Raw genomic sequence first — 24611 nt, forward strand, 5'->3', positions numbered from 1 at the left:
CGAGTGCGACCTATTCTTGATTACTGCTCCAGTGTTTAGGATTCGCACCAGGGCAAATTGAAAGAAGACACCGAAGAAATTCATAGACCAACTACTAGATTTGTTACTGGTAGGTTCGGTCAGCAAGCAAGTGTTCCGGATATGCTTTGGGAGCTCATGTGGGAATCCCTAATGGAAGAACACATTCATTTAGAAGAACACTATTGAGAAAATTCAGAGAGCCAGCATTTGAAGCTGACTGAAGAACGATCCTACTGCCACCAACATACATTTCGCATAGGGTCCACGAAGATAAGACACGAGAAATTAGAACTCATACAGAGGCATACAGACAGTCGTTTCTCCCTCGCTCTATCCGCGAGTGGAACAGGAATGGAAACGACTAATTGTGGTACAGGGTACCCTCCGCCACGCACCGTACGGTGGTTTTCTGAGTATGTATATAGATATAGGTTTAGATAACATTTTATTGGGGAGCGCCAGATATTACTTCAGTTATATTAGTCTATGCCGTGAGTTTATAAAATAATATGACCGGTTTCGATTGCGCTCACAATCATCTTCAGATCATGAAATTTCGTTACAGAAAATAAGACATCACATATTTCACTATCAAATACTGCGTCATTAAAATATCATAAGGTTTGTTATCATGTGAGAGGCACCTACCTTCCTTGAATGTACCCCTCTCCAATGGCGCCTCTAGTTCGTCGGCTGCTAGGAATGAGAAGATGTGCTTGGCCACGTGTTGGATGTACCCCACACTGGCTCGGATGTCGACATAAAAGGGTCTTTGTGGACTTCGTGGAGGAAGTTATCTTCTGTTAAGGGATTGTACCGTATTCTTTAATGGATTGGCGTAGTGTATTACCTTTCACGTATTGACTGCTTTTCTTAAGTGGTTGATATGACAGGTTTCTTGGTAACCACTGGATTATGAAAGATAGATTTACTTCCTCCTCGTGATTTCACTCCAAATACAGCACTGCCACTGGTCGCTTGTAGCGGCCTAATGCCTCATTCCGATGATCGAGGTGGCCTATTATCTCTCTAATTGTCTGATCTCTATTTCGTCGTCGTCGGCTTGATGTATACCTGTAGCAGTCCGGCAAGTTTACTGGCAGGTCGACTACGCATCGCATTGTCTGGTTCTGAAGCCGTTGCAGTTTCTCAACGTGAGTCTCTATTGTTTGTTAGAACCTTAGCAAGCGATCAAATATCATCGCGTAGTACTTGGCTGTCGTTGTTCATTGGACTAGAGTATTCAATAGTCGCCACATGGTCTGGGGCGCCTTGCCACATTTCGCACGGTTCGAGTCCTCCCTCGGGCATGGGTGTTTGTGTTGTCCTTAGTGTAAGTTATTTTAAGTTAGATTAAGTAGTGCGTAAGCCTAGGGACCGATGACCTCAGCAGTTTTGTCTCATAGGAACTTACCACAAATTTCCAAATATTCAGTAATCATATGCTTCTAATTTCTGGAGGTCGTCTCTCTGTGAATAGGAGCGACTGACTTTCGTTTCTTTTCCCTTCGACTTGCCAGTTAGTTACCCACTTTATGAGATGACGGCAAGCATCCAGAATCCGGCTTTAAATTTCACCTGGTGTTCAGCTCTGCACAGTAGTACGGTGTGATTAACAGTATACAAATATACAGTCTTTGGTACAGATTGATTCTCCAGCATCTTTATGTACGCATCTTTATGTCCTTCATAACTAGAAAAAAACGTACTGGAAAAATAATGCGCGCCCTGAATATCACTTGAGTTTCACTGCCATTCACCCTCCATGAATAGTTCTTTTTAAATTGTAAAAGCGATTCATTTATTTAGTCAACGCATTTACTATCTTCCACAAGCTATTTTACTTGTACTCTCACTAGAATCGCGCAGGTTTGTGAAGAAAAGAGGGAGCGGTGTCAACCGTATCTTTCTCTTCCCCTATGTCTATGCTGTGCCGTTCGCTGTGGAACTTACGTTCAGAAATGAACTGGAACGAATGGCATTGACGGACGGAAATTACTTCCAACAACAAAATGGTTTCTAGAAGTAAAGTGCGAAACACAATGACGATTCGTTTTCGTCAGTAATCTTTCCTTAACAATTTCTATTAAAAATTTTATGTAGGTTTTCATTCACTTCAAGTAGGACTGAATGATTTTTAGAAACTCAGTAAAGTATGTCCATCTGCTTCTTTAGGGGCCAGATTACAAAGCCAGACATCTAAGGTTCAATCAACGGTCCGTTCTACAGTTTCTTCTGGCAGGTGATGGCTTTCACCTCAGGCAGTATGTTGTGTATGTGAAAAATTCATGACTCTGCATGATTAGAATTCCATGTTCAACACTAGGATCCCTAGAACCGGCTGGGTGAGTAGTTTTACAAACTGGTGCAATACAAGGAGACAACATGTCCGATAAGATCATGCGTAGCAAAGATCTGTTGCGTTGAAACTTATACTGATGACCGATTTACTGTTTTTTAACATATGCAGCGAATAAGAAACTTGATGCAAGACATAAGCTCAACTTATTCCACGAATCCTTCCGCATTCTTCGTAGATTTAGTTTCTTGTTCCCGTTCTACCACACGGATGCGCAGACGCACATTATACTGCTGAAACGAACCTACTTGTCAAAAACAGCAATTTAAGGTCCGAATACCGGCAGCCTGAACTGCAAAGGAGCAACACAATCCAGTTAAGTGCCATGAAGGTGGAATGCCGAACAAAACGTAATAAACCTGTGAGCGCAAATAATATTTATAACTTTCTAGGGCAAATCCTGGAACACATTAGGCGTTGTAACAATCTGACATGAAGTAATTCAAATGTGAAATTTAATCACTTGTCTGTTACTCGCGAAAGATTATGTGAAATTGAGAAAGAGAAATATTATTCATTTTCGTAAACAGTATTAGTAGTAATGTGTTTTGTTATGGTTTCGTTCTTTTCCACGAAACACTACGGATCAAAGTTATGGTTGCTTCATGTTATCCTGGAAACAAATTTATATACCACATCTTTTCACTTCTCAGCATAACATCTGTGCGACTGTACATTAGATAACATTTATTATCTGCGTCATCGTTTCATCATTGCTCGAATTCTATGACGAAAATATGGTACACGAGAGTTACTGGTGGAAAAAATCGCAGACTGTCAGTATCTGCACACAAAAATCCTTCAGCTGCTTTCCGGATTGAAAATGATATTTCTACAGGGTGCGGCCCTTAAATCCGGACAAATGAATTGTTTTAAAGCAAATTTATTAAAAAAATACAATGAAAGTGAAAATCCTTAAATATATGTAAGATGGTATCTTTCAAGAGCAATATTACTCGATGTAACTCCCTTCAGCCGCAATGACCGCTTCCAATCTTGTCCTGAAGCGATCGCACGCACTCTTTAAAACAGTGCTGTCCATATTCATGAATGCTGCTTTGATAGCGGTGCGTAGAGATACATTAGGGTGCCTCGTCTTATTGGTAACTCTTTCGATTACGCTCTAAACATAGTTGCCGAGGGAGATCAAATGCGGGCTATTCAGGGGTCACAGCTCCTTTGACCAGAACATGTTAACGTTATCCGAGAGACAGTTTTGGACTAAACGGGTCGTATAAGGTCTTCCTCTGCCATCTGACGCATTGTTTAATCGCTGACATTCACTACTGGCGCCAATTTCCTCAGCGATTGACCTGGGTCCTCAGAAATCAGCATCTGAGCCTTTTCGATAACTGTCGCAGTTCGTAACACGCGTTTCCTCGAATGAGGTTTCCTCGCCAGGTTAGCAGAGCTTTCCCCAGATTTCTCCGAAGTATTGTACTTAGCCACAGCATCGTAAACAGTTGATCTCGGGTACCCAAAGAATTGCACTATTTCAGTGAGCGAACGCCTAGAGCGAAGACATTCGATAATTGCCGCTCTTCGGTTGTACTTGTCCTTTAACATCTCAGCCATTTTGAGGTTCTAACTGTTTACTAGATGCCTATGGCTTTCAAGAACGCCAATCGCGACCGCCATCGGAACTGCGATATGGTGGGAAATTCAAATTGAAATTTGTCTGGATCTAAGCGCCGCACCCTGTACATCTGACAAGAAAATAAAATCGTTAAACGCATGGGTAAGTTAATATATATTGTCTTGGTAACTGTATTTGTAGTTTGTTGATTGCTTAATGCTAACGCCTACCAAGATTCTTACAATGGACGTCTTTTTTTCCATTCCCTTTTCGTTTTATTTTCTCCGTGACGCTTAATATGTTGGATTGCTCTTCCAGGTTCCAGACCATGGCTCCAGATCCCTGCTACCTCACATACTACTAATCGCAACTGGAGTAAGCATTGCTTATGGTAAGTATATTTTTCAATGAATTCCAGTCATAACTGATTTATAATACCTGAGGTATTTTGATAGGTCAGGACAGAGATTTTAACAGATACAGCTTTTTCCAGTTACTACATCAGTTTTTTATATAACTAAAAACTTTCGTATAAAGACGATTTGACAAGGTTAGGTATTAAAAAGGGTCAGTAGACGCTGTTTCAGAAGTGTTAATTACGTCTGGTGCTTTAGCATGCTGGTAGTGTTTAGTTCACCTGCTACTTGACACTGTCACAGCAACACGTAGTCTCTGGAAAAGAGAAGAGCAACAGTGTTTATCTATTTCCCCTCGAACAATCCGTTTTGTTTCCCTCCATACTTCGTGTAAGTGAGTGAGTAGGAGAACGGGAGTACAGTATGTTGAAGTTGCCTCCAGTGTGTCCAGCGCGGAATCGTAGTGCCATTGTAGATAGGTAGAGGTGAAATCAGAGAGGTTTGATCAGTGGTACGGGGTGGAAGTCTGTTAGTGGATGCTACAGTTGCATGGCTGGTAACAGGAAGTCCCCCTCCCCTGGGGGCGGGGTGGACGCTCTCGAAAAAGGGAAGCGAACCTTTACATTCTTCTATTCGGGCTCGCAAGTATTGAACGCTTTCTTGTAGTATTCCTCTGGTACCGAGGACAAAGGTATTCGCTTAACTTAGTTTCCACTGAGATTACAATTAATTGTTTTCATTTCTTTGCAAAAGTTAGACAAATTTTCTTCGATCCCTTATCATTCTTAATTTTCTTTCGTAAATTCGCGTTCTGAATGTAAATTTGCGTGATTCACTTTGTGTCATTATTGAAGCCGACAAATCTGTGCTCTCTCGGATATAATGTTAAAGTATTATGAGCATCTCTATTTGCTGTGTGTTTCTGTCTTTTTGTTATTTGTGTGCTGAGTTCGAAATGTTGCATTTTCGCGGATTTTGATGGGGTTTTCTTTGTGACTGACAGTCCAAACTCTGGCTTTCAGCCTTCAGCTGGCATTGTTTATGTGATAGAACTCAGAACCCTAAATGTAACGAATACTTAAATGCTTCGCCATGTCCCTGCAAAGGTAAAAGGAATGCACCCCTGGTGCCTGATGTTATGGCAAACCCGCCACACTGCTGTGCTCTGCGGGTTGCCGTCACGCCAGGCGCCTGTACCTGATAGTGTTCGACGTCACTGTGCCTTCCGCTGCACTATGGAGAGCACTACGATGCACTGGACAGAGACAGCTCTATTTCCCATTCGTGGAGCCACTTGACGCAGGCCATTTCCTGGTATCCCTACGTTGGGTGGCCTGTATAGGACTGCCGCCTGCAACCCTCCAGCAGAGTGTGGCGCGTAGTCTACCGCTGAGTAAACGGCGAGTCACGGATACAGCAGTGCCGCACGAAGACAACGGCAGTGCACCACCGATCGTGACCACAACGGTTTACTTCCTTAGAGAGTAATCGGTCCTGACATTCTGTGTGTGTTCTCTTGCATCTTCACAGAACTGTATTCAAAGAGTGACAGTTATCAGATCAGGACGATGTCTTGTGATCTTTGTAGAGATTCAGTTTCCGTTGTTCGTATTGTCTTGTTCCTCCCCTAGAGAAATAAATTCTGTAGTTCAAGGCTACCTGGGGACTGTCTTCTCTGTGTGTGCACCATCCCACAATGGGACTCTTCAGTTGACTTCTCTTCCCTTCGGAGGGAGATGACGTAGCCATCTCGAGGCGTAGACGGTAGCCACAGTGGAGGCGACAGCCAAGGACATAGCACTTACACCAATATGATAAAATACAACAGTTTTACTGGCAGTAAACAATTTTTTTTGCGAACTTCCATCTGTTAAGATAATAGGCCTATATAGAAGTTCCACTGTTAATTAAAGGCCTATTCATCATCATTGTCCGAGTTGCAATTTATGATGGCTTTAGACCCATTCTTGATTTCTTTTTGATTGGTTATATTGTAAATACAAAGGCAGTTTCATCATCTTCATCAGACTGCTGCGAGTTATAAGAGAAAGGAGGAAGAACTAGATGAGACGAGACTGCCTGCCAGCAGACGCTCTGGAAGGACTGGTTTGTGAGAGGAGACCGAGAGGGCGGAGGAGGTATGAGATGACAGACGACATAAAGAGAAGCGGAAATAACGTGCACCTGAAGAGGATGGCAGAAGGCAGCAGAAAATGGCGAGTTAACGTGTGAAAAACTGTTTTGGGCAGAATACTCATGTTGGGATCAGAAGTAGGCCTATCCAAACTTATGGCGGCCGGGGTGGCCGAGCGGCTCTAGGTGCTACAGTCTGGAACCGCGAGACCGCTACCGTCACAGGTTCGAATCCTGCCTCGGGCATTGATGTGTGTGATGTCCTTAGGTTAGTTATGTTTAAGTAGTTCTAAGTTCTAGGGGACTGATGACCTCAGAAGTTATGTCCCATAGTGCTGAGAGCCATTTGAACCTTTCCAAACTTTTCTTTCTTCTTGTTTTTAGCAATTTCTTGCCCGGATAGTTCGTTGCCCTCATAGAATTAATTCTTTCCCTTGAGAGTCATTAGGCTCAAATAGATTTTTTAAAGCAATTTCAGTCTTTTGTCCTGTAACTTCATTTTTTTAGATTGAGGTTCCAATTGCTGTTGCTGCCTTGACTGGGGTATCAGTTATGATTGCAATGCAAAATAATGCGTAAACGTGACCCAGCGCCATGTCTGAATTAGTTTCGAAACTACAATATCAACTTTCAGCCTAATAAATTGTAAAGTAGAATAATCTCCTGTAAACGAAAATATATTTATGTTTGATACTGCAGTGCCTGTTTTGTTAAGAACGATGTAAGGTTCCTTCAAACTTGCATGCATGTCCGAAGAAGCAGGCACTCTGGCGACTACTGCCCTTATGAAATACCTGAAATCTATCCACAGCCGCAAATACGAACAGTCATCAGCTGTGTAAGGAAATGACAACAGTGAAAATGGCGTCTGCTCTTTCGAACAGCTATTTAATCCTGCATCTTTATATTAAAATAACGGCTGCTAGTGGTCACTGAAATAAATCGATGGGGAAAGTTGAAAACATGTGGCGGACCGGGACTCGAACCCACATTTACAACTTCTGCTGAGCCGTTGCATTAACCACGTCGGCTATCCGTATATTGTCCCTAACAGATGCAAATTTCCAACTTATGGTTCAAATGGCTCTGAGCGCTATGGGACTTAACATCTGAGGTCATCAGTCCCCTAGACTTAGAACTACTTAAACCTAACTAATCTAAGGACATCACACACATCCATGCCCGAGGCTGGATTCGAACCTGCGACCGAAGCAGCAGCGCGGTTCCGGACTGAAGCGCCTAGAACCGCTCGGCCACAACGACCAGCTTCCAACTTATTCTCACACTATTGACGTACTTTTCCCGCCCATTAAGCCTCTATAGCAATTAACCGTTTGTATCACAGCTTCATTGAGCAGATTTAATATTCACAGTCAGCTGTTCCAACCCTTTAAACGTTTTGGCAAAACTGTTGGTATTCATTCTTGCTTTATCGGAGATCTTTGTTCAAACCATTTTCGCAGTCACTGTTGTATCAGTGATATAGTTCCACACTGTGGTTTCATGTGTCCAACCACCTGTGCGAAGGCTGTGTACTGAAGTGACGAAGTCATGGGATAGCAATAAGCACAGATAAAGATGGCTGTAATGCACAAGGTATAACAGAGCAGTGCATTGGCGTTTGTGCTCAGCTGATTCATGTGAAAAGGTTTCCAACGTGATTATGGCCGCATGACGGGAGTTAACAGACTTTGAACGGGGAATGGTACTTGAAACTAGACGCATGGGACACTCCATTTCGGAAATCGTTAAGGAATTCCATATTTAGAGATGTACCATGTCAAGAGTATTCCGAGAATACCAAATTTCAGGCATCGCGTCTCACCACAGACAACGCAGTGGCCAAAGGCCTTCACTTAATAACCGAGAGCAGCGGTTTTTGCGTACAGTTCTCAGTACTAACAGACAAACAACACTGCGTGAAATAACCACAGAAATCAAAGTGGGACGTACGACGAACGTGTCTGTTAGGACAGTGCGGCGAAATTTGTCGTTAATGGGGTATGTCAGCAGACAACTGATGCGAGTACCTTTGCTAAAAGCACGATATCGCCTGCAGCGCCTCTCTTGGTCTCGTCACCATATCGGTTGGATCCTAGACGTCTGTAAATACGTGGCCTGGTCATATGAGTTCCGATTTCAGTTGGTAAGAACTGATGGTAAGGTTCGAGTGTGGCGCAGACCCCACGAAGCCCCGGCCCAAATTTTCTACAAGGCACTGTCCAAACTGATGGTGGCTTCATGATGGTGGGGGCTGTGTTTACATGGAATGGACTGGGTCCTATGATCCAACTGAACAGATCTCTGACTGTAACTGGTTATATTCGGCTACTTGCAGACCATTTGCAGCCATCCATGGACTTCATGTTCCCAAACAACGACGGAAATTTTATAGATGACAATGCGCCATGTCACCAGGCCACAGTGGTTCTCGAGTGGTTTGAAGAACATCCTAGTGAATTCGAGCGAATGATTTGGCCGCCCAGATCACTCGACATAAAATCCATGGAACATTTACGGGACATAATCATGGGACCTGCCAGCGTAGCCGAGAGCGCTAACGGGCTGCTTCCTGGACTCGGGTAGGTGCGCCGACCGCAGATCGCATCCACCCGGAGGATTAACGACAGCCGGGCAGCCTGGATGTCGTTTTTAGGCGGTTTTCCACATCCTGCTAGGTGCAAACCTGGCTGGTCCCCACGTTCCGCCTCAGTTACACGGCTCGCAGACGTCTGAACACATTCGCACTATTCCTTGGATTACACTGGACGCAGTTTGGGTACATTAATTCCTTCCTGGGGAGTATGGGGTGGCGACAGGAAGGGCATCTGGCCACCTCTTAACATTAACATTCCACATCCGATTAACCAGCAGACCCCGCAAGTCGGGATAAATGGTTGGAAAGAGAGATTTATGGGACATAATCGAGTGGTCAGTTCGTGCACAAAATCCTGTACCGCCAACACTTTCGCGATTACGTACGGCTGTAGAGGCAGTAGGGCTCAGCATTTCTGCAGGGAATTTCCAACGACTTATTGAATCTAGTTGCTGCACTACGCTGGGCAAAAAGAGGTATCCCGTGACTTTTGTCATCTCAACATGCAACGGCTTTGACTGCTCACCACCCCACCCGTCGTCATACCACCCTCACGTATCCGAGCACGTTAACACGCCGCTTGTGGGGTTGGAGGAGGCGAACTTGTCCCCGATCGAATTCGCCTCGCGTTTTAACGACAAGGGCTGGTGAGCCAGCCAGTCTGCTTTTTAGGCTCTTTCCAACATCTAAACAGATACGTTTTAGACTGGTACTTACATCCCGCCTCCGATAGAAGCTAGACGAACATTTAGAATACGTTCTCACACATGAACACGAGATTTTCTCTAGACGTAGACAGATGGTGTACAAAAATTGCGTCCCAGGGGGAGTGGTGTCGTCAGGAAGGAAATCTGACCACAAACTGTCACTGACGTTGCCAAAACCTATAAAAATCATATAAAAATACTAACTCTATAGAGAAACTGGAAAAGACATGGAATAAGAGAAAGAAGAAGAAGTATACATAGAGGCCGTAATTTCCCCTTACTTTGAGCCGTTCGCAGTGCGAACATAGCGAGCCCATATTGGATAATGTTACAAGGCCTGATGAATCTGTCATCTAGGCTGTTACTACACTGAAGTGCCAGAGAAAGTGGTATAGGCATGCGTATTCAAGTACAGAGATATGTAAAAAGGCAGAATACAGCGATGCGGTCTGTAACGCCTATATAAGACAACAAGCGTCTGGCGCAGTTGTTAGATCGGTTACTGCTGCTACAAAGGCAGGTTATCAAGATTTAAATGAGTTTGAAGGTGGTGTTATAGACGGCGCACAAGCGATAGGACACGGCATCTCCGAGGAAGCGATGAAATGGTTCAAATGGCTCTGAGCACTATGGGACTTAACATCTGAGGTCATCAGTCCCCTAGAACTTAGAACTACTTAAACCTAACTAACCTAAGGACATCACACACATCCCTGCCCGAGGCAGGATTCAAACCTACGACCGTAGCGGTCTCGCGGTTCCAGACTGAAGGCCTAGAGCCGCTCGGCCACACCGGCCGGCGAAGTGATGAAGTGGGGATTTTCCCGTACGACCATTTCATGAGTGTACTGTGAATGTCAGGAATCCTGTAAAACATCGAATCTCCGACATCGCTGCGGCCGGAAAAAGATCCTGCAAGAAGGGCACCAACGACGACTGAAGATAATCGTCCAGCGTGACAGAAGTGCAACCCTTCCGAAAATTGCTGCAGATTTTAATGCTGAGTCATCAACAAGCGTGCGAACCATTCAACGAAACATCATCGTTATGGGATTTTGGAGCCTAAGGCCCACTCGTGTACCCTTGATGACTGCACGACACAAAGCTTTACGCATTGCCTAGACCCGTTGACACCGACACCGACTGTTGATGACTGGAAACATGTTGCCTGGTGGGACGAGTCACGCTTCGAATTGTATCGAACGGATGGACGTGTACAGGTATGGAGACATTCTCATGAATCCATGGACCCTGCATGTCAGCAGCGGACTGTTCAACCTGGTGGAGGCTCTGTAATGGTGTGAGGCATATGCAATTGGAGCGATATGGAAACCCTACATATAGGTACGTAAGCATCGTGTCTGATCACCTACATTCATTCATGTCCATTGTGCATTTGACAGACTTGGGCTATTCCAGCAGGACAATGTGACACTCCACACGTCTAGAATTGCTGCAGAGTGCCTCCAGTAACACTCTTAGCCTTCTGAGTTTTAATACTTCCTCTGGCCAAAAAACTCCCCAGACATGAACTTTATTGAGCAAATCTGAGATTCCGTGCAACGTGCTGTTCAGAAGAGATTTCCACCCTCTCGTACTCTTACGAATTTATGGACAGCCCTGCAGGATTCATGGTTTCAGCTCCCTCTAGCACTACTTCAGACATTATCTGAGTCCATGCCACGTCGTGTTACGACACTTCTGCGTGTTCGCGGGACCCCAACACGATATTAGGCAGGTGTACCAGTTTCTTTGGCTCTTCAGTGTGAAATGGTTGCTGCTCGTCTTCTGTATTCAGAAGCACGCAGGACACTCAGTCGTGGCAAAGTCCCTGTATGGAGAGGGATGCCTATTTCTTTATTTCATTTAACTGTTATTTGTTGTAACGGACAGTGATAAATTCGTATTGAAATGAATAGTCCCAAAGTGCCCAGATATGCAAGTCTGGAACCAGTTTCAGCTAGCAGCTCTGCGCTAAGACAGTGAGGCATCGACCTTAACTGCACAAGGGAGAATTGCCAGTGGGAAGAAATATAGTGGAAATTAGCGAGAAGGAGCAGCGTGACATGTAAAAGAGGCATAGACAGGAATTGTAGATTTCAGTGACTACCAAGAAATTAAAATGGAGATGGGTTGAGCATATTGCCAGAAAATCTCACGTAAAACGTACTGCACTAAATTTCTAATGTGTTTCTCATACTTTGATTATTTTCGCTTTAACTCATTGACTGATGATAGTCTCTCTACTGGACGACATTTAGGTGTCTAACGTCTGATTTGAGCAGCTCGTGAAGTGCACTGCTTTGCGGTAGTCCGTTCCCCTTCGGCCCTCAGCCTCTCCGTCTACCACCCTTTTTTTTTAGGCGAGTGCCCTCTGAATATCAACAGTGATCAGTAGTGAAGGCGTTGACACTGCAGTTTCTCGTTGTCCAGCCGCGTGCGTCTCACTCGTATTTCGCGATTTACTCAACTTACAAAAAAGTTGTTTTCATTTCATGTGTCTCATGGACTGTTGAAATCTATCTAGTTGACAGTACTTCAACAGGAGCCGTGTTTGTTGTCCTATTTGTACCAGTAGCTGTTGTAGTGAATGTAAATGTGACGCGTTTGTGTAGACAGTAGAGCTGCGTCTCTTCCCGATGATTGTTTCTCGGGTGAAGTCATCCAAATGTTGTCTCCGGAACATTTTGCAATGAAGAACGCCACCAAACTGCACCGTAACTACTCGCTGATTGACACACTGTCTTTTCCCGTTCCTTCAACAGTCTCGTGTTGCGGGGACAGCCCTGTTTGACGCTATAGTCCTACTGACGTCATGCCGTGTGGCCATCTGGCGTCCAACTTTCTATTATCGACTGGGAGGTCCCTGGCAACATGCTCCCGTACTTCCATTAATTTCCACCCAGTAGTTAATATATTATGGTACTTTATCTATCTTGTCATTAAGTTTTGCAGAGCAGTGTATATACAAAACCTCGTCAAATGGTTCTATGATTTCATTGTTTGATTGTACAATTTCGATGTGTTTTACACAATATCTCTTAGTACTTACCAGGGTATTAAGTACTGAATAACTGATGTTGGTGGGAGATCGTACGAGTATTTTACCTGACGACCTGTACTCTTGACTTACCGTTAACTATGTGCAGCAACTTGTGGCAGTATTTCAGTCACTGCGCTACTGTAGATTTTTTGGCCACTTTCAGCTCAGTGTTTCGGCGGTACGGAGACGTACGAGAAGACGACGGGGGTGAAGTTCACGTACGGCGCTTCACAGGGCATCCTGACGCAGCCCGGAACTGGCATCACGCGCGACTGCACTGCCATCTGTCGACAGACGCCCACCTGCGCCGCCTTCACCGTCGGTGAGTCCTGCCACGCAGTTAATGACTTTTTCTTCATTCACGACTTCACATTTTGCAGTATGTAAATTTTGCTCTGTATATCCCACGAAATTAACGTCTCTACATAGAAATAACTCAACAGTATAAACTTTATCGAAACACCAATTAACAGAATCATCTTAGCTTACCAAATATTGTAGTATAGTGAATTTTTTACTCAGCCGAAAACAATGCAACGAATTCCAAAAGTTACGTATGTATTATTTGAAGTCTCCTGAGTGAACGCGCCAAGTTTGCGTCACTTCCGACGGATAGCATAGCTGCAGGACAATTTCAAAATGGCGTCTCTAGGTGATGTACGTTACAAGCAACGTGCCGTCATTGAATTTCTCACTGCAGTTAAAGAAACTGTGGGGAACATCCACAAACGCTTGTGCAAAGTCTATGGAGCATCTGCTGTCACAGAAGTACAGTTAGTCGTTCGGCACAGACGGTGAGTTCATCAGTAGGCGGTTCGGCCGAGCTCCACGATTTGCAGCGGTCACACCTGACATGTTGCAGCGAGCTGATGTTATCATACGCGAGGACAGACGCATTGCGACTCGGCAGTTGGTGCTGCATCTGTCAATCAGCAAAGGAAGTGTGAATGCAATTATCCGCACTCTGGGATATTAAAAAGTGTGTGCAAGATGGGTCCTGCGGTGTCTAACGGTGGATCACAAATCGCACAGAAAAAAATATTTGTCTTGATTTGCAGCAACGTTTTGAACCTGAGAGGGAGGCCTCCTTGTCCCATATTGTGACAGCTGTTGAAACCTGGATTCACCACTTTGAGCCCGAAACAAAACAACAGCCGATGGAATGGCGCCATTCCCACTCCTCACAGGAGAAAAAATTCAAAGCAACTGGTTCCGCCAGTAAGGTCATGATCGCCGTGTTCTGGGACTGTGAAGGCGTGATTCTCATTTATGTGATGTCAAGAGGCGGTACCATTAATTCAGAAATACACTCCTGGAAATTGAAATAAGAACACCGTGAATTCATTGTCCCAGGAAGGGGAAACTTTATTGACACATTCCTGGGGTCAGAACATCTCATGATCACACTGACAGAACCACAGGCACATAGACACAGGCAACAGAGCATGCACAATGTCGGCACTAGTACAGTGTATATCCACCTTTCGCAGCAATGCAGGCTGCTATTCTCCCATGGAGACGATCGTAGAGATGCTGGATATAGTCCTGTGGAACGGCTTGCCATGCCATTTCCACCTGGCACCTCAGTTGGACCAGCGTTCGTGCTGGATGTGCAGACCGCGTGAGACGACGCTTCATCCAGTCCCAAACATGCTCAATGGGGGACAGATCCGGAGATCTTGCTGGCCAGGGTAGTTGACTTACACCTTCTAGAGCACGTTGGGTGGCACGGGATACATGCGGACGTGCATTGTCCTGTTGGAACAGCAAGTTCCCTTGCCGGTCTAGGAATGGTAGAACGATGGGTTCGATGACGGTTTGGATGTACCGTGCACTATTCAGTGTCCCCTCGACGATCACCAGAGGTGTACGGCCAGTGTAGGAGATCGCTCACCACACCATGATGCCGGGTGTTGGCCCTGTGTGCCTCGGTCGTATGCAGTCCTGATTGTGGCGCTCACCTGCACGGCGCCAAACACGCATACGACCATCATTGGCACCAAGGCAGAAGCGACTCTCATCGCTGAAGACGACACGTCTCCATTCGTCCCTCCATTCACGACTGTCGCGACACTACTGGAGGCGGGCTGCACGATGTTGGGGCGTGAGCGGAAGACGGCGTAACGGTGTGCGGGACCGTAGCCCAGCTTCATGGAGACGGTTGCGAATGGTCCTCGCCGATACCCCAGGAGCAACAGTGTCCCTAATTTGCTGGGAAGTGGCGGTGCGGTCCCCTACGGCACTGCGTAAGATCCTACGGTCTTGGCGTGCGTCTGTGCGTCGCTGCGGTTCGGTCCCAGGTCGACGGGCACGTGCACCTTCCGCCGACCACTGGCGACAACATCGATGTACTGTGGAGACCTCACGCCCCACATGTTGAGCAATTCGGCGGTACGTCCACCCGGCCTCCCGCATGCCCACTATACGCCCTCGCTCAAAGTCCGTCAACTGCACATACGGTTCACGTCCACGCTGTCGCGGCATGCTACCATTGTTAAAGACTGCGATGGAGCTCCGTATGCCACGGCAAACTGGCTGACACTGACGACGGCGGTGCACAAATGCTGCGCAGCTAGCGCCATTCGACGGCCAACATCGCGGTTCCTGGTGTGTCCGCTGTGCCGTGCGTGTGATCATTGCTTGTACAGCCCTCTCGCAGTGTCCGGAGCAAGTATGGTGGGTCTGACACACAGGTGTCAATGAGTTCTTTTTTCCATTTCCAGGAGTGTATATGTTAACACACTAACAAAACTCAAGACGCATTTCTGGTGACTTCGACGCCATAATAACCCAGGAGATGTTTTGCTGCAACACGATAATGCTCGGCCCCACACAAGTCTGAGGACCGCTGAACACATCGCAAAACAGGGATGGACAGTGTTCCCCATCCACCCTATACCCCTCATCTAACCCCCTCGAACTTCCTCTTGTTTGAGCCGTTAAGGGTGCCATTCGTGGAAGCCAGTTTGAGAACGATGAGGAGGTGATTTACACAGTGAAGTACTGGCTCCGCCACCAGGACAAGGATTGGTACAGACAGGACGTACACGCCCTTGTTTTGCACTGGAGGAAGACCATAGAATAGGGTGTGTAGGTAAAACACAATTCTTTCGTGTTTGTAATTCAAAGAATTGTTGAAGAAAAATGCGGTGCATTACTTTCTGGGCAACCCTTGTACTATATTAAGCTTTGGAAAATTTCCAGAATCCTACTTTCCCTCAAACTGCACAAACCCCCTACTCATGTCTCCACCTATCGCCACACCTGCCTCACCTCAATGTTCAGTAGGGCCTTCGAATCCATCCTCTCCAACACATCCATCATCTCCGAACACATCCATCCTCTCCCAACACGTCCATCAACGCCTGAACCAACACCACCTTCTTTCAATTCTGTCCCAATTTCTCCTCTGGTGACCTGCTCATGCACGTCGCCCATCTTCTATCCCACCAAATCAACTCCTGTAAATCAGCTATTTTTGTGTCCCTCGACCTATAAAAAGCCTACAACTGTATATGGCAATCTAGTCTCCTTTTCAGACTCCATAAATGAGGACTTGCAATTAACTATGTCTGTCTTATTGCATTCTTCCTATCTAATCGCCCATCCCTTTTCACTATTAAGAATACCAATTCCCACACCCTCCCTCCCAATGCAGGAGTGCCCCAAGGTTTCGTCCTCTCACCTCTACTTTATCTCCCCTACACTGTTGGTATGCCCAAACCACCTCCACCAGTTCACCTCCTTCGCTATATTGATGACATCGCTTTCCTCGTCCTCTACCCTACACTCCAGAAATGACAACGATCCCTCCAGTCCCACCTCAATCAGTTTACATTTTGGTGTAAGCGATCGCTCCTCAAGATCAACCTTTCCAAAACCCAGACAATAATTATAGGATGAACCATTCACCAGACCCTCCACCTCCGTGACTTCTACTTTACCATTTACAACCGTCCTATCCTGTTAACTAACAACTTAAAATATCTTGTACTAACTCTCTACTGGCACCTAACATGGAAACCTCACCTACTAACCATCCAACAGAAAGCCCACAATAGACTAAAACTACTAAGAAGCCGAATTTGGGGATTGCACATCTCCACTATTCTTCACACCAACAGAATCCCGATCTGACCCATCCTCCGTTATGCCAATGTTACATGAGTATCTGCCCCACCAAAGTTCTATACTTCCCTCCAGATCCTTGAAAGCCATATACTCCATCTCATTTTCTGCATGGATTTACCTTCCCCCACATGGATCCTCTACCGTTTTATCAAATTTCCACTCATCCTCACCCACATTAAACACCTCTGCGTCTCTTACACTGTCAATACACTAGATTCTGATAATCCCCATTGTCTCATCCTTAATCAGCAACTCTGGTGTGCTGCCACACCCTCACAAACACCACACTCCATCCCTACAACTTTACACACTTCATATCCTATCTCAATGCAACTTTAACCAACTCCCAATCCCATACAACGATATATGCCCTGGTATTTATCCCTCCTATTAACTTTAACCATTCCTCATCCATCCCACTCCATATCAGAGCTCCTCTCTCCTTTTACATTTATACCCACCCTTACCCCTTTTTTCTTGTTTCACCTCCCTCCCTGTATACCATCACTTACCCTCACCCTCGGTTCTTCCCACCGTCTGTATTCCCATTGTCTGCTTCAGCTCCTACCTATCGTCTCCATAGTTTCTCCCACTAACAGACCCTTATTTCTATACCCATCCACCCCAAACCTCGATGGAAAATATTCTCTCCTCGCAAAACACGTTTTCAACCAGTGAAGGTCCTTCAGATGTTAAGTCAAAGTGCAGTGCTACCTCATCCTAATGTGTTTTTAAATTGTATATATTTTTCGTCCTTCCTGTCCATCATTAATCTTTTTAACTTAAAACGTAAACAGTACTCATATTTTTATTTTTCTATCATGTTTGTTATCTCTTCATGAATACTCTTGGCTGGAGAATGGATATTGTACTGATGTCAGCCCACCCCTTGGCCATATGGGGTGCGGAGGATGAAATAACAATTAAGCAAAAAATACATTATACCATAAAGCATTCTAACAAATTATTAAGTCATATTTCGAACGCTGCATCCCTGAGAAGATGCTCGAAGACATGGTCAATATGACAGTTGTTAAATTCACACTTAAATTCTGCTATATTTCGTATTAGACACTTAAAAAGCTCTTACAACATGTTTAAAAATGTGTATCCGTGTTTATGACCTGGATCCTTATTGAGCTAATGTTAGCTCTATTAAATGTAAGTAGAGAATGTTTTTAGTTCCAGTAGTATAATCATCATTTACAATATTTTTTGGGAAAATAAAATTTTGCTCATCAACGTAATTAAATTCGTAGAAATTTAACTAATGGAGTAAATGGTAGTGACATCAACGAAGGCACAAACACTTAACCATGTTTCATGCGACTTTCACTCCACAAGCTATGCTCAGTAGAACAATCAGAATTCTGTGGACATCAAAGGAAAAATAACTGTGGCAAAGTTGAGCTACGCACAGAGAATTTACCTAAATATTGCTGACTCAGTAACGAATGGGGATGGCATAGTAAGCAGAGACTCTTCCTTCATAGAGACGGCAGCGCGAAGCAAGGTAGAATATGCTGGTTTGGAGAAAAAGGAATCCACCTCCCCAGACGTCATCCATGACGTCATTAATGAGTTATTGAGTGTCATCACGTCTCCCCTTCCACCGCTTTGACATAGGCCAATTCCACTATGCACAAAATGGCGGGAAATTCAAAAATTGGCAGGAAATTCAAAACAGCTAAGGCCTTCTCCCCACTGCTGTGATGTCACTGTGGAAGCAGGGGTGATGTCCTGAGCAAATTCAGAAATCTAAGATGGTGCATTGTCACGGTGATGGAAGTAGGTCACTTGCGCTAAGTATAGAATCATCTGGCATACTAGCACAGTCACTGTGACATCAGAATGGAAGATGACAGGAGAAAGGGAAGTAACATGTTTGCTGGTCTAGTTAACTTGTTTTCCCCAAGGCATTATTCACTCTGACATGTGTAGCTATTTGTAGCACTCAGTTCACCATTTAAACAGTTGTCAACCAAAATTTAAGTCTGGTGAGGAATTACGCATGTGTCATACAACTTCATGTCATTAAAATTCAAAAATTGTAAGCTCTTTGTTTAACAACACAACTGGAGCCACATGTAGGGCTGAGCCATACGAGGGCAGCTGGCAAGACCCCCCTGCCCACTGCTGCTGCTACTGATACTACCTCACAGCAGACGCACGTGTCCAGCACAACACCATCCGCGTGGGGCACTGCACATATAGAAATAATTCGGCAGCCTAACGTAAAGTAATGAATAATAGCACCGATTTATTATACAGTTTGCGATGGTGCTACAGTCAGAGCGCAATGCGACCTAAGTTAAAATAGCATGTGAAATTGGTAATGTAAGCATTATACCTTGCTTTAACCCTTACTGAAATATTGTGGACATTAAAAATGACCTTTAACCCATACAAACGTTCTGCATGGGAAATTTAAAAATTAGTTGGTTGATGCATGCTCATCCCATTGACAGGGTTTCTGAGGTGAAAGGTTAGGTACTATACATGTCAAATTCACCTCAAAAATTATTTGTAGGATGTATGCCAGTTATTAAACCAAGCTGTAATGTGTATTGTCCATAGTAAAGCCCCAGTCCTGCCATGGACTCGTCGTTCTTATATTCAGCCATACATCAAACATGCGAGCTGGGACAGGCTCGGAGGAACCAAACAGGGCTGTCAATGGCCTGCGGTCTGTAAGTAGGTAAAAATGGCGTCCATATAAGTACTGATGAAAGTGAATAACCATGTAAATAATAGCCATCCCTGAATTGATCTTCAACAGTGAGAAGCAAGAAGGTGCTTAGAACATCAGTGTAGGCTTGTACTGTGGTAGTGCCACGCAAAACAACAAGGGATGCAAGCTCCCTCCATGAAAAACACGACCACACCGTAACACCACAGCCTCGTAATTTTACTATTGGCACTACACACGCTGGCAGGTGACGTTTACCAGGCATTCGCCATACCGACACCCTTGCCATAGGATCACCACATTGTGTACCGTGGTTCGTCACTCCACACAACGTTTTTCCACTGTTCAATCGTCCAATGTTTACGATCCTTACACCAAGCGAGTCGTCGTTTGGCATTTACCACTTTGATGTGTGGCTTGTGAGCCGCCGCTCTACCATGAAATCCAATTTTTCTCACCTCCCGCCTAACTGTCATAGTACTGGCAGTGGTGCAGTTTGGAATTCCTGTGTGATGGTCTGGATAGATGTCTGTCTATTACAGGTTACGACCCTCTTCAACTGTCGGCGGTCTCTGTCAGTTAACAGATGATGTCGGCCTGTACTCTTTTGTGCAGTACGTGTCCCTTCACATTTCCACTTCACTATCACATCGGAAACAGTGGACCTGGGGATGTTCAGGAATGGGTAAATCTCGCATACAGACGTGTGACACAAGTGACACCTAATCACCTGACCACGTTCGAAGTCCGTGAGTTCCGCGAAGCGACCCATTCTGATCTCTCACGATGTCTAATGACTACTGAGGTAGCTGATATGGAGTACGTGGCAGTAGGTGGCAGCACAATGCACCTAATATGAAAAACGTATGTTTTTGGGGGTGTCCGGATACTTTTTATCACATAGTGTGTCCATACCAAAATTGTTTGTACAGTTAAGTGTACACACAACATGAAAAAACTGTCTTTTTACAATAAAGAAGCTACACACACATAAAACAAGATTGTTCTGTCCATTGAAAGGTAAAAGCGTGACAGTTGGCTGCTGAAGCTGAGATCTACCTAACTGTTCGTATGTGGTACGATTAAGCAGCTTAACAGTCGCTCACGTTTCCAACTGAAATTTCAAATTTTTATTCGTCACATGCAGGCGTACAAACAATTTATTGGAGGATCTGTTGATTACCAAAGAATGTTTGTCCTGCAATCAGAGTGAGTTAGGAACACGTCTGTACGCACAGGCACACCAGAAACAACATTCACTGCTATCAGGCCAGAGTTCGACTGAGACTTTGGAAACTGCCCGCCACCTGATTGCTGGAGATACACTGTTTGCATATGGCTATGCCGTGTGCCATTGGTGGGACTTGTTAGCACGAAACTGAGACCTTGGGGTACGTCTGGCTTGAGTGGCGGCGGACCCCTAAAATCGTTCACCCTTTACTACAGAAATGACCGGAGCTTGCATGTCAAGTTCAGTATTGTCTATTACGTCCTGAGATTTAATTATTGACGACTCAGTATTCAAGTTCAGGTTCGAAAGTTTCAGAATAGAGACCCGAATGCGTGCATCTTAAATATTGTGAGTGATAACGTCGCTAGGCAATATATCACAGTAGCTTCAACGAGATCAGTATTTGAGCTGACACTGTCTTGTCAACCCACGCAGTTCCGTGACCCATTGTTTATACGACTGGCCTGGCTGCTGATTTAGCCAAAAGAACTTATTCCTAGCAGCTGCCACGTGAACCTGTGGTTCAAATGATCAGGCAGGTTGTGTACGACATCATGCTGAAATGCAAAGGCTCCGAAGGTTTTACGTGAAAACTCTTAAGCCTCTTTAAATAAAAAATTATTAACATTCTAAATCTTTATTATTCATGTCTACGTATTTGCATCCCATGTTGAAGGAGGGCTCCGAATTGTAGCATGTAACAAGGGGAGGGAAGTGTAACTATGTCGTTGCATGAGAAACAGCGTACTATAACCGACTTTCGAATTCGAAGAGTTCGTTTACACATGGAACACCCTCTCCATGAGCGTGAGAATGTCAGACCACACATGAGCGCTGCTACATTAGCAACAATCTGACACCTTGGGTTCACTGTCAACGGTCATCCTTAAAAGCGCCCCGACGTGGTCCCAACCAGTTTCCATTTGTTTGCAGACCTTAAAGAACACGTTTGAGGACTTCACTTTGGTAGTGATGAAGTGGTTCAAGCAGAGCCGATGTTGTGGCTCCGTCAACTAAGTTGTTGTTGTTAATTTGGGAGGGGAGGGGGAACGAAACAGTGAGGTCATCAGTCCCATCGAATTAGGGAGGGATGGCATTTGCCTGCAGCAATTTAGGGAAATCACGGAAAACCTAGATCAGGATGGCCGGACGCGGGTTTGAACCGTCGTCCTCCCGAATGCGAGTCCAGTGTGCTGACCGCTGCACCACATCGTTCGGTGTCAACGAAATCAGCCATTCACCGGAGATGGTATCAATAAATTGCTCTCTCGTTGGGAGAAATGTGTTCGTCGCCAAAATGACTATGCTGAGAAATAAATATATAGACATGAGAAACAGAGATGCAGAAGTTAAGTCCCATAGTGATCAGAGCCATTTGAACCATTTTTTAAATTTAAAAAGCCTTAAGAGTTTTCACATAAAAATTCGGAGGCGTTACCTTTCAGCACGCTCTTGTCTGTTCCACATTGCGAAAGGAAGTATCATTCCACAGCAACTACTTCTGAGCACAATTCGTAACAGCGATCGGTTGTGGCCGGCGGGATGTGAGCTGTCAACACTGCAAGTCCCAGCGGGCGGCGTCAGTCACTTTTTTTTCTTTATTGTATTTCAATTCCCCATCGGGGCGGGCTGGCAGCAGCATATGCGCTGCTCTTCAGCCGAAAGACATAGAACATACAATAGAGGACATTTAAAAATAACATAAAGAAGATGGTTCAGATGGCTCTGAGCACTATGGGACTTAACATTTGAGGTCATCAGTTCCCTAGAACTTAGAACTACTTAAACCTAACTAACCTAAGGACATCACACACATCCATGCCCGAGGCAGGATTCGAACCTGCGACCGTAGCAGTGGCTACAATGCTCCCCATACCTCCGTGCTCCGGACTGAAGCGCCGAGAACCGCTTGGCCACCACGGCCGGGAACATAAAGAAGAAAACATGGTGTACATAGCTATAAAAATGGGGGTAACATTATGGATGACAACAGACAAATAGGGGCGACTGTAAAATGAAGATAAAAGCCATAAAAAAGTAGTGCATACTAAAAACCACACACTGGGACAATTAAAAGAACACAAGGCGAAGTATGACCGGAGCGTAAAAGTATCGACGGATGGCGTAGCACATAACAATCACTGACAGTAACACTAAGTACAAGTCCAGCACACAATTAAAATCACACCTCTCGACGCACAAGATCGTCAGTCCCACGAGTGCAGTGTATTTATAGGTGAGCGCAACTTCCACCCATGCTTGGAGCCAGCGAGATATACGGGCCCTGCAACGAACTTGTGACGTCACACTAGACAGCTTAATCGTCACACTTCGTGAACGCTCGGCTCCATGCAGGATCCACGGGAAATTAATATTTCATTGAAACAGTACTCACCAAACGTTTTAATTTTGTCGTGTGCTATCGAGAACTTGTATGCATTTAAAAATGCAGGACGGCCGCGGTTCTAGGAGCTTCAATCCGGAACCGCGCGACTGCTGCGGTCGCAGGTTCGAATCCTGCCTAGGGCGTGGATGTGTGCGATGTCCTTAGGTTAGTTAGGTTTAAGTAGTTCTTAGTTCTAGGGGACTGATCACCTCAGATGTTAAGTCCCATAGTGCTCAGAGCCATTTGAACCACTTCTTTTTTTTAATGCAGTAACGAGTCATTAAACTCGTCTGAAATATTTACTCGCTCCCCGCTGGGGAATGTTGCTGGCACTCGTAAGACCTGCAGTGTTCCGTGCTGTGACCTACGCAGTACGGACTGTCTTGCTCCTGGGCGTCGACCCATGCTGGTACCACATCATTGCCGACTGCTTATTACGTACAGTAGATGGCAGTGGGCTTTGTTGCTAATGGCAGTTAACTTTGTTCTTCTTGAAATTTGGTGGACAAGTAGAGTATTGACCATTACTCTCGTAAAAAGTAACTTCCTTGTTCGTTACATGTATTTGCCGCATTGTCGATGGTTACGATTTGACTTGTAAATAAGTGTAAGTGTCATAACTACGTAGGCTTCCCGCGCCTGTGTCATAACGATTAAAATTCTTCTGAATGTTGTAACTCGTCATTCTATAAAACACTTTAATTATAAACTTACAACGAACGTTTTGATCGCACTGCAACGGCCTTCCACAAGGAAAGACCCCCCTGAGGAAGCCTGTTGCAATACGGCCGAAACGTTGGTTTTAAATTTATAATAAAAATATTTTATACAATGACGCAGTACAACACCGAGAAGAATTTTAATCATCAAGTATAAGTGTGTTTCATTCTTAGGGTTGCTAATATTTTACAAAGTAAATAAGGGATCAAGGGGGAAGCCTACAAAATAAATAGTTCAAATAGTGTTTTCTACGAAGAGCAGTGCTTTAAAATATCCTTTGAATTACCAAATTCATCACACAAACGATCTTCATTTAAATCATCTATATGAGTCCATGTTTTAGTTTACATTATTGTTTGTATTTATAAATACAGTTTGTTTTGTCTTGCAAAGATCCATTCGATTTTACATACGTTAAGAGTTCTCTGCACTTAAAATTAAAAAATCACTGCTCTTTGCAGTTCTATTTGTATAAGCTCGGTGGTACATTTGTTGCACACCTCCGCCCATTTATGATTCATTAGGGAAACAATTCTTTCTTCCTCAGCATTTGAACCAAGAATGCTTAAAGCATACCCCAATACCTTCAGCAAATTGGGAACCTGAACATTTTTGGCTCTCAAGGTACAGAAAACAATAACCAACCTTCTGTTTGCATTGGCT

General features: G+C 44.7%; 1 protein-coding gene across 2 annotated transcripts in view; it reads left to right on the plus strand.

Moving 5' to 3' along the window:
• Nucleotides 1-24611, plus strand: part of LOC126299294 (uncharacterized) — a 483067-nt gene that overhangs the window by 132066 nt on the left and 326390 nt on the right. For both annotated transcript variants that reach the window (XM_049991089.1, XM_049991090.1), the window contains exons 2-3: nucleotides 4275-4347; nucleotides 12955-13113. In XM_049991089.1, the coding sequence (XP_049847046.1) occupies nucleotides 4275-4347; nucleotides 12955-13113 (232 nt within the window). The remainder of the gene's footprint in view (nucleotides 1-4274; nucleotides 4348-12954; nucleotides 13114-24611) is intronic.

Source organism: Schistocerca gregaria, chromosome X (genome assembly GCF_023897955.1).
Source record: "Schistocerca gregaria isolate iqSchGreg1 chromosome X, iqSchGreg1.2, whole genome shotgun sequence".
Taxonomy (NCBI): Eukaryota; Metazoa; Arthropoda; class Insecta; order Orthoptera; family Acrididae; genus Schistocerca; species Schistocerca gregaria.